We start from the raw sequence: 14,440 nt of genomic DNA on the forward strand, positions 1-14,440 counted from the left end.
TTGGCCAGCTCTTCACCAGTGACTCCCTCCAGCAATGTGTTACTTCTTTAATAGAAAAAAAAATGGAGAGACTGTGGGGATGCAACCTGATAAAAATAACTCTTAGATTCTAAGAGCCTGAAACTTCTGCTGGACCACATAGCCAGAGTTAATAATAAATCTTGAGGTCATGTAAGACATAAGACTGCTAGCCTACTGTGTACTTATCCTGTTTACTTAGCATGCCTTTAAGAGAACAATGTAACAACCAACCTTACTGGCCTTGAATTTGCCATGTATTCAGCTTTTACAACCTCCATTAATCCATAGTTATAATCTTCAATTATATACTCATCCATGTCTCTGACCTACAGGAATGCATGTGTTCTCGTAATCATTTGTTGAAAGAGCAAAAATAGAGTTTGAGAGCATTCTTTTAAAATGAATCTCTACAGTAAATGTTGAGCACAGCATTCAGATATTGCTTGATAAACAATGATGTTTATCGCACTGCTTGCTAGCTGGATCAGTTGGAATCAGCGACTAAATTCCTTGTAAAATTCTGTTAAAGATTTCTGGAAAGGATCCTCATTCCTTCCCCGTGTGATACTTTCTGTGCTGTTCGATAAATTCAGAGCAAAGCCCTTTGTTAGGGACAGACAGACACAGACACAGGTACAGATTCACAGGACAGCATTCAAGCGGCACAGATTCACCCACATACAACAGAGAGACAGGACAGAAGACACGGGGAAGGTAAAAAAGAGACTTCTAATCTGGGCTTGTTCGTAGTTAAACGACACCGAGAGGAAATGCTTTGATTTTTTCCCCCTTGATGCAACACCGACAAATTATTGGTGACTCAGAGTTTACTATTAATGTCTTCAAACCGACCACACAAAGGAAATGAGAAAGAGAAGGAAAAGATAGAAATAACGAACAAAGAAAGAGCTCCACTGACAAAGATAAAAACAGAGGAAAGAAACCCTAATCAGAGTCTGGGTGGGTGGTAAAAATAATATTATCTATGCTACTGAATAACTAACATCATTTTAATGGAACATAATATAGTCAGGCTTTAACCTTTTATCTGACACCTTTCCTGGTATTAAAAATCTAGTCTCAGTGTTTCAGTTTGAATATCTGAGGCACATTATTCACAGTGCTATTTTTAAATCAAGATGGTATTTTCAATTAAAGGTAATATAAGCCTATTAAAATAATAAATACCTAAATGAAAAATACTGCAGTAAAGAAAAAATGATAGTGACAGCTATCACCTATAGGCCCACATATAGATTCCTTAACTAGTTTATTTATTTTTTAATATCTGATTTTGTTGCTTGGCTTTTTTTTCAAACCTAAGTATCGAAGACACAACATGCTGAATCTCCAACATGGAATTTTATGAGGGAGTCCTGTTATACTGCTCAGGGTATTGTAAAATTCCCTGGCTCAGGTTATACATGTTCCTATCTTCGCCTTCCGAAGTGCTTGCACTAAAGAGAAGACACGTGCCACTGTGCCTGGCTACAGTGAGGTGCACGAACCATCTGCAAAGCTGAGCACAACTGTATATTCATTACTGCCAGTCGATACTAGTCTCCACAGAATTCTAAAGCCAGATTCTGATCTAGATTGGCCATTATATTGCTTTGATTTGGGAGAACTAGTCAGAATGGTTCCTCTTCTTCTTAATGACAAAGCAAGTGCCCAGGGGACAAATTGAAAGTTCATATTCAAAATATCATCCACGAGTGAGAATTAATAGAACATGATGGAAGATGAACCAGAAGAAAAGCCAAAACTTCATAGTCAATACTTTTAACCTGTGCAAGTCATGTATCCCTTTCAGGAAAGTGTTCATTGCATCTATTAGCAAAATAAGTGAGCCTAGGTGAATTAAAAGGAGCCTTACAGATTCCAGTATTCAATGACTTGACATTTCTTTGGCAGAAAAATTTTAAAAATATGTATGTGTAAAGAACAAAGGAAAGATTTTTGTTTTCGCTAGTAAAAAAATTCAAGAATCTTAGTCAATAGTCACATTTATACTTTTACACTTGAACACCTACCATTGTATTTCCCTTCAGACTTCCACCAATTTTTGGAGTATTTAAATCATACTTTGAGATGGGATATTGTCCAAGCTGGTCTCCAAATCCTGAGCTTAAGTGATCCCTCTGTCTCAGCCACTGAAGTTACTAGGACTATAAAGACATATCACTGTGTATAGCCAGAATGTTTACAGCCACCTTTATGGCCCATAACATGATAGCAAAAAAAAAAATCATTTACTTAAAATTAGAGTGAAGCCTAGGAAAGTATATAGATGTGCTGGAGATGCTGGCTGATTTTTCAGAAAAGACATTGAATTTGGACTTTGGCTTTGGGATTAAAGCTCAAGAATATGATCTTTCTTATCCATAGCTTTCCTACCCCCATGCACTAAAAGCGCACCTGCTGCTTTCAACACTATTAACTGATGGGTGTAATTTGCTAAAAACTCTCTCTGGTCAAGAAAATGCTCTAGGTAGATGGGAAATAAGACATCTGAAGAGAATACAATTGTATTGTGCTTGGAAAGTTCACATCCATGAAGAAATTATTTAAATTGTTACAAAAATCATCTTTTTAAGGAATTGTGTTCCAAATATAAACAATTTATCCAGCTAAAATAAAAGTTAAAAAAACAAAAATCAAAGTTCAGTAGAGACTGCAGTGATACATAAACACTCTTACAAATGCTCTTGCCACCTACTGGCTAGGAGAACACTCTGGACTGAAAATAACATGGTGCGTTCTAAAAAGCTTAAGCTTAATGGGATCTGAGAAAAACTGATATTTCAGTCAAACTTCTTCACACAAAAGGAGACAGGAATTACTGTTGAGAAGAAGGGAGAAAAAAGAGAGGAAGTACAGAGAAGAAAGGAAATGAGGAAGAAGGAAGCAAGGAAGGAAGGATGGAAGGAAAGAAGGAAGGAAGGGAGGGAGGGAGGGACGGAGGGACGGAGGGAGGGAGGGACGGAGGGAGGGAGGGAGGGAGGGAGGGAGGAAGCAAAGTTGATTCTGTACAGATAAGGGACAAAGTGATTAACAAGTCGGTAAAAGATCCTTCCAAAGTTTTGATTTCTGATCTAAAATGAAGCCAAGTGAAGTAGATTGCTCATGCCATGTTGTAGGTAGTAACAAAAAGCAGAGACTCGATTCCAGAACTTGAGATTTCCTGTCCCTCCTCTTCATACCCAAACAATGACTTCGTTTCACATTGTTTACACTTCTGTTTCTTATTAGAGCCCGAAAGAGTTCCTCAAATCTTAGTTATAGCTAAGGCATGTAGCTGAACAAACAAAGCTTTCTCTAGTCATTTGTCTTTATTACAAATACATTTGACTTAACACAGACAGACATACAGAGAGATAGACACACACACACACAAACACATAAACACACACAAATAGGAGAGCTCGCAGAAACCTTCACAGAATAGCAGAGTTGAAAACTCATGAACATTCCATTGACTTCCTGAACATAAGTACTCTATTATAATCTGTCTCTATATAGCCAAAGAGCTGTGTGGCAAGAGCTGTCACATCAACGCTGCCCTGCCTGAACTTCCCTCCTCTTAGAACAGAGCTTTCTCAGCCTGCTAGTCACTCTGCAAATGAAGAAAACATCAAATAATCAGAACATGGACCATACATCGAAGAGATAAAAGTGTTTTGAAAATCTCCCAAGCCTCCTGAACACATCACCCTTTTCTTCCTACTACCCCTTCCTCCTTCCATGTCACCCCTTGTCACTCTTGACCCCCTACTTAACAACGCCCATGCATCTTGTGCCTGCTGCCAAAGCACTTACCAGGATTATCAGGCTGCATGACAGCCATCACAAAGGTGTGGGGAAAGAGCATGGCTGCACTTTTCCTCATGCCCTGAAGCTGGATAGTGTTGCCCTCGAACATGATCCCATGTACATCAGTCTCTGTGCCCAGGCCAAGCAGGTGCCAGGCCACCGTATCACCCTTGCACATGTCCAGTCTGGGCAGGTTAGAGAAGAGAAACCCATTGATAGCTGGAAAACAGAAACACAGACAAAATAAAGAGATATGATCAGACTACTCAAATCATGGTCAGCAGCATAGCAGCCCTGTATTATGATTTCCCATAGCTTGAAATCCCTCAGTCTAGCTTTTCCCTTGTATAAAGATTATCAATAAAATGAGTATTTTTAGGAACTGATTATGAGTATGGTTCGAGTTGCGTGTTTCCTTGGGACCCCAAAGTTATAGTCAAAGGCAACACCATTCCCCTTACCATGCATTCGATTGGAATCTTGGAAGCCCTCAACATCCTCTGAGAGCAGTCGGGTATCCAACATACCAGCTGCTTGATTGGCATCGCTGTACCAACTGTTGTTCTCATCAAACACGGTGAAGAGGAGAAAAAATTCTTTATCCATTCCTTTCTGTGGTCCCATTGGAAAGAAATAGAGGGAGGAATGACAATGGATTCAGCAGCTGAGTACTGCGTAGTTGTAGACCCAAGGCTTCCTGATTCTTTCTCATTTCTTTTTTGCAGATTCAGAGCCAGGCCCATATCTCATGCTCAGAGCTGCAGCTGTTGCTAGGCAGGTTTTCCTCGGGAAGACTTCAAATTGTCGAGGAGATAAGGTCAGAGTAAGGGAAGAAGACTAGAGGCAAACCATGTAGGAAAGGAAGCAGGGAAGAAGCACAGGCGTGGATTAAGGAATCATAGCACAGGATGTGACCAAAGATAGCTTGAAGTCACCTGCGGAGAGGATTGAGGAGACAGTTGCTAGGAAAGCACAGAATGTCTATGAAGGGAAATTAGAAAACAGTTTAAAAAATTAGAAGTGCATTAACACCATTTATTATTGTTAAAGCTGATAATTACTGGGTGCATACTATATGCCAGACACTGCAGTAAGCATTTGATGTGTATTAATTGTATGACTTTTCCAAGAAATCAAAGATAACTTCAGCTGTTAACCCTTTCTTTACAGATGAAGTTAAATTAAAGAGACTCTAAGTAACTAGTCCAAAGTTACACAGAAATGATGGGATAGGCCAAAAATGCCAAACAAATATTAAAGCAAGTATATGGGTTACAAACAATTTTATTGGTCACTGAGGTAGGAAGGGAAATAATAATTGGGATATATAGAAAAAGTAAGAATCAAAAGCTAAGAAAGATGTGTGTTTGCATATAAAATAGTAATATACTTAAGAACTGGTGGTCACCACCTATTAATTTTGATACAATTGTTTGGTTTATCTTTTCTCTATTCTTTTACCTCCAGGATCCAACCCCATTCTTGATACACACCTGGAAACACAGTTTTAGTTCTTTCCAGCCAAGCTTCCTACCCCAGACTCCCCAGAAATACCTGCTTGCCATCTGCACCCAAGGCGCCAGCCTTGCAAACCAGCAAAGGGCCCACCAGGCCAGAATTTGTATCTCTTATGGGATCTGCAGCAGAGAAGTACATCCAGGTAAGGCAGGCAGGATCCTGAGCAGCTGGCCCAGCATGAGGAGGAACTGTCCACTTGTATGTAACTTTCTCAAAGGGCTTGGCTACCAAGCCAGGATGAGCTGTACCTGCAGGGAAACATGACTAGAGTAAGGACCAACAGCTCCAAAATTATAAACTACAATGACATTTTAAGGTAACAATGATGGCAGAACCATGCAATAATGGATACTGCAGTGCATGAGTGCAAACTCATGGCCTTTTTCATGCTAGACAAGAGAGTTCTACCACTGAACCACAGCCCGCCTTAAGGCTGTATTCTCTTAAATGGACACACAACATGTTCAAGCAATGCACAGAACTGTAGTTTTTTATTTTTAGCATATTAGTAATCAAAGACATATAAATGGATGCATTTAAATCATTTTGACCTATCAAATTGGCAAATATTTTATAAATTTCAATCAGTGTAATGAAAATGGTCCAAATGGTATCTAGCTCTTTCTCTCACCTATAGTTTAAATGTAGACATAAATAACCCTCTTTGAAAATAATACTGGCAAAATGCAAAAACTTTAAGATCCTTCATGAATAGAAATAAAGATTCGCAGTAATTACTGTAAAAATGTTAACATAAAGCAATCAAATAAATGCAAATGAAAACAACGAGTTGCATTGATGTTACTTGTTAGACTCTTATTTTGAAAAAAAAGTAAAAAGATGGTTCTGATTCGGGTGAGGCTGTAAAGAAAGCAACCTCTCAGTACTGTTGATGCCACTACAAGTTAATCAGACTGCAAATCTGTCCAGAGAACAATATGGAAGCAACTGACAAAACTTTTAACACGCATGTCCTCTGACAAACTAATTTTACATCTTAAAAAATACATCCTGAAGGAATAGTCATTAAAATCCTACAAAAGTCCACTGGGATCAGGGCTTGTAGTAAAGGGATAAAATCTGATGTGCTATGAATTTATCTGTTCGTATTCCCTTGTCATTTCTAATTCCTTAAATTTCAGAAACAGGAAACTTTAAAGAATGGTATAATTGATATGAAATAAAAGGAGGGTTGAGAAAAAGAAAGAGAGGGGTTGTAGAAGAAGTGTCATATGGGTAAGTATGATAAGAACATATTGTATACATGTGATACTACCCTTATGAAAGTCAGTGTTTACAATAGAAAAACAAAAGAGAGTTTAAAACGACACAATTATGAGCTTAGCATCTAGACTCAATGTCTATCAAATTTTTCCATCTTTAATTTGTCTACGTCTACTGAGTATAGCTCAGTGGTAGAACATTTGCATAGCATGTGTGTAGTCCTAAGTTTTATCCTCAGTGACCATAAGGGGGTAAAAGTCCTCTATTTGTGCATATTGTACATCTACATACATACATGCGGGCTTTAAGTTGTTTGTTTTCTTTTGCTGAGTCATTCACAAATAAAATTTAAAGCACCATGACCTTATACTTAAAATAGATCAGTAAGAATCCCCTATGAAAGGGCTGGACAGATGACTCAACAGTTAAGAACATTTACTGCTCTTGCAGCAAACCTGAGTTTGGTTCCCAGGACACATTCTGCTAGCTTACAACTCACACCAGCTTCAGGGGGAATGAACATCTCCAACCTCCAAGGGCATCTGAATTTATGTGCATAAACACAAACATACATATTCATAATTAAAAATAATAAAAATTGAACTTACTACCAGGGCCCCTGTAGCTACATCATGTACTATGGACCTAAGTGGCTAACACTGCTCTTCCTAAATGCCTCCTCCAATTGCATCACCAATCCTAAGGCTGATTGCCAGGTCCAGCTACCTTCCCTCAGCCTGAATGTATCCCTTCCTCTGGTACTCACCAGATCCCAGCTCAATTTCCAGGAAAGATCCTCCAGTTATCAAAACTGACCTGGAGTCCCAAAGCCATGCCAACTCTCTAATTAGAACCTCTACTTGCGCTTTGAGGCCTTTAAACCCAGGACAAATCTATACTGCCAAAGGAAACTTCCTCAAGACTTCTTAACCAAGCACTGATTGAGGATGCAGTCCCAAATACCAGTTAAACAGAGGAAATCAATATTCCAATGCTAATATGACTTAACCTTCTCTAGACCATTGTAAAACTCTCTGCTGAAAAAAGAAAAGTATGTTGAACAAAAACAAAAGAAAAAATAAATTAGCAAAGTAACGCCAGATGTGCAAATCCTAATGCAGAAATAATAACAAGCCACAAAAGAGCAAAATAAAGTGCTATCTCCAAAACACAAATCCCACAGCAATATCCCCTATTGAAAATAAATGGCGACACTTTCGGACAACAAAACCAAAAGAATTATTGTCACATTGGCAAACAATCCAAAGAAGACAAAGGCAAAGAAGTACTTGAAATAATTAAGTCAATCCAGGACACGAAAATAAAGTTTACATTTGTAAGAAAAGACAAACTTAAAAGATTCTAAAAATGAAAAATTCAAAAAGTTAATTAAAAGTGTAGGTGGAAAGCCTCATGAACAAATTGTATCATTCCACAAACAGAATAAGGGATAGTAGACAAAGCAGAGGAATTGGATCACTTAGTAAAGGTCAATGGAAAAAATTAATACATATAAATGGGACACAAAACAGCTTTGGGACACCATGACCTAGCCTTCAAATATGAGCACAGAAGGAGAAAAATACCACAGTGAAGGCATAGAAAGCATCTTTAGTAAAATCATAGAATAAAACTCCCAACCAAGAGAAAAAATGTTCATACAGGCACAAAAGGTCTAAAGGACAATGGTGAGACACATTATATCTAAAACATTAAAAATAGAGGATAAAGGAAAGTTATGGAAAGATACAAGAGAGGAAAGTCAAGTCACATTCAAAGGCAGGTTTATGAGAACAATTAATATTTAAAGAAAAACCTCTAAAGTCAGAAAGGCCTAGAAAGATGACTCCAAGACATGAGAGGTCACAATTATCAATACAGACTATTATAACCCCAAAAAACTATTAAAATTATAAACCCTGCCTCTAAAAAGAAACCAAAAAAAATTAAAGAAACTAAATTTCCATAATAAAAAACAAACTAAATGTGAACTATCCCTTTACACTGCTTGAATATATGTCATTGTGATTGGTTTAATAATAAAAAAAGAAAGCTGGTTGGCCAATAGCTGGACAGGATAAGATTAGGCAGTAGAACCAGACTAAGGACACTGGGAAGAACAGCAGAGTCAAGGCAGTTGCCAGCCAGATATGGAGAAGAAACCAGAGGTGCAAGATGAAAGAGCAGCAATGCCACATGGCAGAGCATAAATGAGTATAAATGTGCTAATTTAAGTTGTAAGAGCTAGTTAGTAATAAGGTGGAGCCACCGATTAAGCATTTACAATTAATATTAAGTCTCTGCATTTACTTTGGAGCTCGAGGTCCTGACAAAAACTCTGCCTTCAACTATAGGAATTTATGACTAGAAAGCCAGCTCTTCAGAGGATACTAGAAGAATTATTTCAACTTGGAGAGAAGAATAAACACAACTAAGAGGTCACAAGAAACAAATAAGCAATGTCAGGACAAGCAACCAAAAGAGATTTAAGAAAACACTACCAAATTGACAAAATGACCAGAATTAACACACACACTCAATAATTCAATAATAACTGAAGGTTATTGATATTGATTCTATAATAAAGATACAGACTAAAAAAACGTTATTAGAATAGAGGATCCACATTTTTGTTGCCTTCATAAAATGCACCTCACCTTGAAAGACAGACACCTCCTTAAGTAAAAGGGGTTAAAAAAAATCATGTTAAAAATACATTCCAAGCAAATGAATGAAAAACAGGTAGATGTAGCTTTTTTTTTTTTTTTTTGGATTTTCGTGACAGGGTTTCTCCGTAGCTTTTGGTTCCTGTCCTGGAACTAGCTCTTGTAGACCAGACTGGTCTCGAACTCACAGAGATCTGCCTGCCTATGCCTCCCAAGTGCTGGGATTAAACGCGTGTGCCACCACCGCACAGCTAGATGTAACTATTCTTATATCTGAAAAAAAAATTAGTCAGAGACTTAAGGAGGATATTTTATGACCCTTAAAAAAAAAAATGCTACCAACAGGTAATTACAATCATGGGCATAAACACATGAAACATACTGGTACCTGATTTCATAAAGGAATCACTACCAGAACTAAAACCATGCATTCATCACAATAGAGTGACAATAGTTGACATCAACACCTGACTCTTACCAATGCACAGATCATCCAGAAATAAACTAAACAGAGATAAGTTGGAACTAAATTACATAAAAAACAAAAAAATCAAACGGATCTGACAGAAATCCACAAAAACATTCCACCTAGACATCAAAGAATAAGTGTTCTTCTCAGCAGCCTATGAAATTTTCTCCATAATAGACGGCATACTAGGACTCAAAGCAAGACTCAACAAGTATTAGAAAACTGAAACCACATCCTTCATTCTACCTAACCACAATAAAATAGAACTTGATATCAGCAGCCAAAGAAATGACAGGAAGTATAAAAATTCATAGAAACCAAACAACACAGAACTGAATAATAACTGAGTCAAAGATGAAGTCAATTCATTACGAAAATTTTTTAAATTCCTGTAAAGTTTAGAGATATGGGCCAGAGGTTATGTGCACTTGCTGTTCTTCCAGAGGACCTGGGTTTGCTTCCTAGAACCCACATGGCAGCTCACAACTGCCCACAGCCGTATATACATACATACACACCAGGCATGCACATGGTTTACATGCATATATACAGGTAAAACACTCAGACGCATAAAATTAAAAATAGATGCATCTTTAAAAATTAACTTTAAAAAACTTCTTAAAATTGAATAAAAATAAAAAGACAAGATTTCAAATCTATGGGACACAATGAAGGCAATGCTAAGAGGAAAGTTTATATCCACCATGAAGGAAAACTCTAATAAATGCATAAATTTATAGATGCATATGACCTGGAATATTTAAATATTCTGCCAGAAATCTTCTATACCTGATCAACACGCTCAACAAATTAGTAGACTAGAAAACTAGTAACAGACAAAAACCACTATGTTGTAGGAGGCTGTTAGTTCGTTCCTGGATGCTCAGCCCCAAATAATCACACAGAAATTACATTATTTGCAATACTGTTTGGCCAATAGCTTAAATGTATTGCTAGATAGCTTGTACATCTAGAATTAACCCATTTCCATTATTTTAAATTTTACCATGAGGCTCATGGCCTACAGGCAAGGTTCCAGCTGTCAGCTGGCATCTTTCCCCTCCGGCAGCTACATGGCATCTCCCTGGCTCTGCCTACTCTCTCTATATATCTCTTCCAGCCTGGCTATATTCTGTTGAGCCATTGGCCAAAAGCAGCTTCTTTATTAACCAATAAAAGCAATGCATATACAGAAGGACTTCCCACACCACCAGTAGACATCATATAAATAAAGAGAAATCATACCAAGAAAGAAATCATGGAAATAATTTTTTCACAAATGCCTCAAAAAAATAAGCAAAATATTTTGTACTAAATCTAACAAAGGATTTGAAAGACTTGTGCAATGAAACTTTAAGACACAGAAATAGAACACTGAATAAGATACCAGAAGATAGAAAGATCCCCCCCATTATGTATGGACTGACAGCATTAATACTGTGAAAACGGTCATCTTACCAAAAGCAGTATACAGATTCAATGAAACTGCCATCAGAATTCCAATACAATTCTTCACAGTAATTGAAAAACTATTTTAAATTTCATATGGAATCACAAATGACCTAGGTTACACAGTCCAGATTCACAAACACAATCGAAGACAATGAAAGGACAGCTAAAAGTATTACTAACCCATATTCCAAGTTGTGTTAGAGAGCTATAATAATTAAACAGCATAATAATGACAATAAAAGAGACATTTTTCAATGGAGTAGAACTGAGGAGCTCCAGATAAGCCCACACTCTGGCATCCATCTGACTTTTGAAAAAGTGCTAATTGGTAAACATTGGAGAAAAGATAGCATCTTCAGTAAGTGGTGCTGGTTAAACTGGATAGTTACATGTAGAATGAAATGAGATCCTTATTTCTCACCCTGTATAAAACTCAACTCCAAATGGATCTAGGACCTGAACAGAAGACCAGATAACCTGAATCTGACAGAAGTGAATGTGGCAAATAGCCTCGAACCCCTTGGCACAAGAAAGGACATTCTGAACAGGACACTGATGGCACAGGCACTAAGACCAAAAATTCACGAAGCTGAAAAGTTTCTGTACAGCAAATAATACCATCATTCAGGCAAAGTTTCAGCCTACAGAACTGGAAAAGATCTTTACCAGGTATTTATCTCATGGAAGACAATATATATATATTCTGATCTGATCATCTATCGAAACAGTTTAGTTAAAAATGAGGTACAGAACTAGGCTGTTCTCAAACAATGAAACCCAAATGACTGAGAAACACTTAAAAATGTTCAACATCCTTAGCCATCAGGAAAATTAAAATTAAAATTAAAATTTTCTTACCCCAATTAGAATGACAAAAATTAAGAAAACAAATGACAACACATGCTGGTAAGGATGTAGAGAAGGGGAAACATTTATTTATTGTTGGTGGGAGTGTAAACTGGTACAGCTACTATGGAAATCAGTATAGAGATTCTTCAAAAACTATACAGAGAGCCTCCACATGATCCAGTTACACCACTCTTGGGCATATCCCTAAAGGATTCTGTGTCCTACCATAGAGATACCTGCACATCCATTTTCATAGCTAGAAAATAGAGACATATTAGATGTCCATCAACTGATGAATGGATAATGAAAAACACTACATTCATATCATGTAATATTCAAACTGTTTAGAAAAAAATGAAATTTTCATGTAAACAGAGTGATAAATAACCTTCTGAGTTAGGTAACCCAGGCCCAGAAAGACAATGTTTTCTGCCATTTGTGAATGTTAGCTTTGACTCTTTGGACATGTGTGTTTCATTTGGAATACCCATAGAAGTGAGGAACTCAGCACGGTGCCTTGGGAGTGAGCAGGTTTCAAGAGAGGGGAAATAGAATACAGTACTATTAAAGGGGAATACTGATACAAGAAGTGTTAAATAGGAAAGAAAAGGACATGGCAGCACAGAGGATGGAGTAGAAACACAAACTGACACTAGAGACATTTTGAAAAAGTCATATGGGAAACCTATCTAAAATATTTTCATGCACCATCAATAAAGAATTTAAATGGAGTTAACCCATAGCAGCAAAGCATGTCCACAGGTCAACAAATAAGTTCAATGACACGAATGGTTATCTATTTTGGAGATGTTGATCAGTAAAGTCCCACTGACCCCTAAATACTAAAGGCTCTTGCCAATGGCTTTTTGTTACTAACCAGAACTAGATAACAAAGCTCTGTTGCTGAATTCACCATACACTTGAGTCATAGATCATGGAGAAATCAAGCTGATATGCCTGGAAATTTCCCACCTACTGGTTAACTGTCATAATGTTAGATGGTGATAAGAATGTCAGAGGAAGAGAAAAGGAACCAACCTCACCTAGCTGTGAATCCTAAGAACTATACCAATGGTCACCGTGGCAAGACATACCACTTGCACATTAGTGTTGTGGGAGTAATCAGCCATTTTGTGATTGGATTAGATTTAAGGCCTGCCCCACAAGTTGAAAGCTGTACCTAGAACTATTACTGGGGCCAGGATCCTGTAGATAGACAAGTTATAAGCCCTAAGGGAGAACCTATTACTATCTTTCTACAAAACTATCATAATATGAAACTCACTGCTAATGATTGGTATATTTTTCTGTGAAGAGATTAGTGTATCTCTCAGCCTTCATCAGAGAAACTTCTTTCTGCAGTAGATAGTGACTAACACAGTAACTCACAACTGCACAATTGACCAAGGTATAAAGAAAAAGAGACTGGATATTCCTCAGCCCGAAACAGAACATTGATATTTAAGGCTCAGAATTAATTATAGAAAGGGAGCAGAAATAGTCTAAGAGACAGAGGAAGAGCCTACAAGAAAACTGTTTTCTGAACACAGCAGCGTAGCTATACAGTTGAGAGAGCATGTGATGTGAGAGTCCCCTCTGTGTGCTGTGATTACCATTAATGAATAAAGAAACTGCCTTGGCCTGTTGATAGGGCAGAACTTAAGAATTCTTAGAACTTAGGAGGGAGGACTGGATTGAATGCTGGGAGAAAGAAGGGCGGAGTCAGAAGAATGCCTTGGAGCCAGCAGAGACAGATGCTGGGAATTTTACCCGGTAAGCCACTGCCATATGGTGATACACAAATTAGTAGAAATAAGTTAAATTAATATAAGAGTTAGCCAATAAGAAGCTAGAGCTAATGGGCCAAGCAGTGATTTAATTAATATGGTTTCCATGTGATTATTTGGGGTGTAAGCTAGCCTGGTGGCCAGGAAGAACAAGCAGCCCTTCCCCCAACAAGCATGTATGAAACCTTTATATTTTCAAGCCAAACAAAGTTTCATCTTGGAGAATGGAGTTGAATACAAAGTTCTCCACCTAGCTAAGGAGCTATTGGCTTCTTGGGGAAGGAGATGCCATTTCCTTAAAGTGTGCAGCCCTTGATGGGTTGAAGATCTTCCATTGAAGGCCCACATCCAAGAATATATATGGAGCACAAACTGGAATTATTTTTTTTAAGATACTAAGTTGAGTTGGTAAGGAAGTGGGGATGGATCTGGGAGTAATGGGTAGAGGGTGCATATTATCAAAATACATTTTATGACCCTCAAAGAGCTAATAAAAATGAGGACAAAAGAAATCTTAAAAATTTCCTAGCCGGGCGGTAGTGGCACATGCCTTTAATCCCAGCACTCAGGAGGCAGAGGCAGGCGGATCTCTGTGAGTTTGAGGCCAGCCTGGTCTACAAGAGCTAGTTCCAGGACAGGAA

At 37.8% G+C, this 14,440-nt stretch overlaps 1 protein-coding gene across 10 annotated transcripts in view; it reads right to left on the reverse strand.

Annotated features, from left to right (window-relative positions):
• Positions 1 to 14,440, reverse strand: part of Heph (hephaestin) — an 84,561-nt gene that overhangs the window by 40,443 nt on the left and 29,678 nt on the right. For all 10 annotated transcript variants that reach the window (XM_026784871.1, XM_026784870.1, XM_026784875.1 and 7 more), the window contains 3 exons: positions 5,389 to 5,600; positions 4,296 to 4,446; positions 3,841 to 4,053 (listed from right to left, as the gene is read on the reverse strand). In XM_026784871.1, the coding sequence (XP_026640672.1) occupies positions 3,841 to 4,053; positions 4,296 to 4,446; positions 5,389 to 5,600 (576 nt within the window). The remainder of the gene's footprint in view (positions 1 to 3,840; positions 4,054 to 4,295; positions 4,447 to 5,388; positions 5,601 to 14,440) is intronic.

This window comes from Microtus ochrogaster, chromosome X, assembly GCF_000317375.1.
Source record: "Microtus ochrogaster isolate Prairie Vole_2 chromosome X, MicOch1.0, whole genome shotgun sequence".
NCBI lineage: Eukaryota > Metazoa > Chordata > Mammalia > Rodentia > Cricetidae > Microtus > Microtus ochrogaster.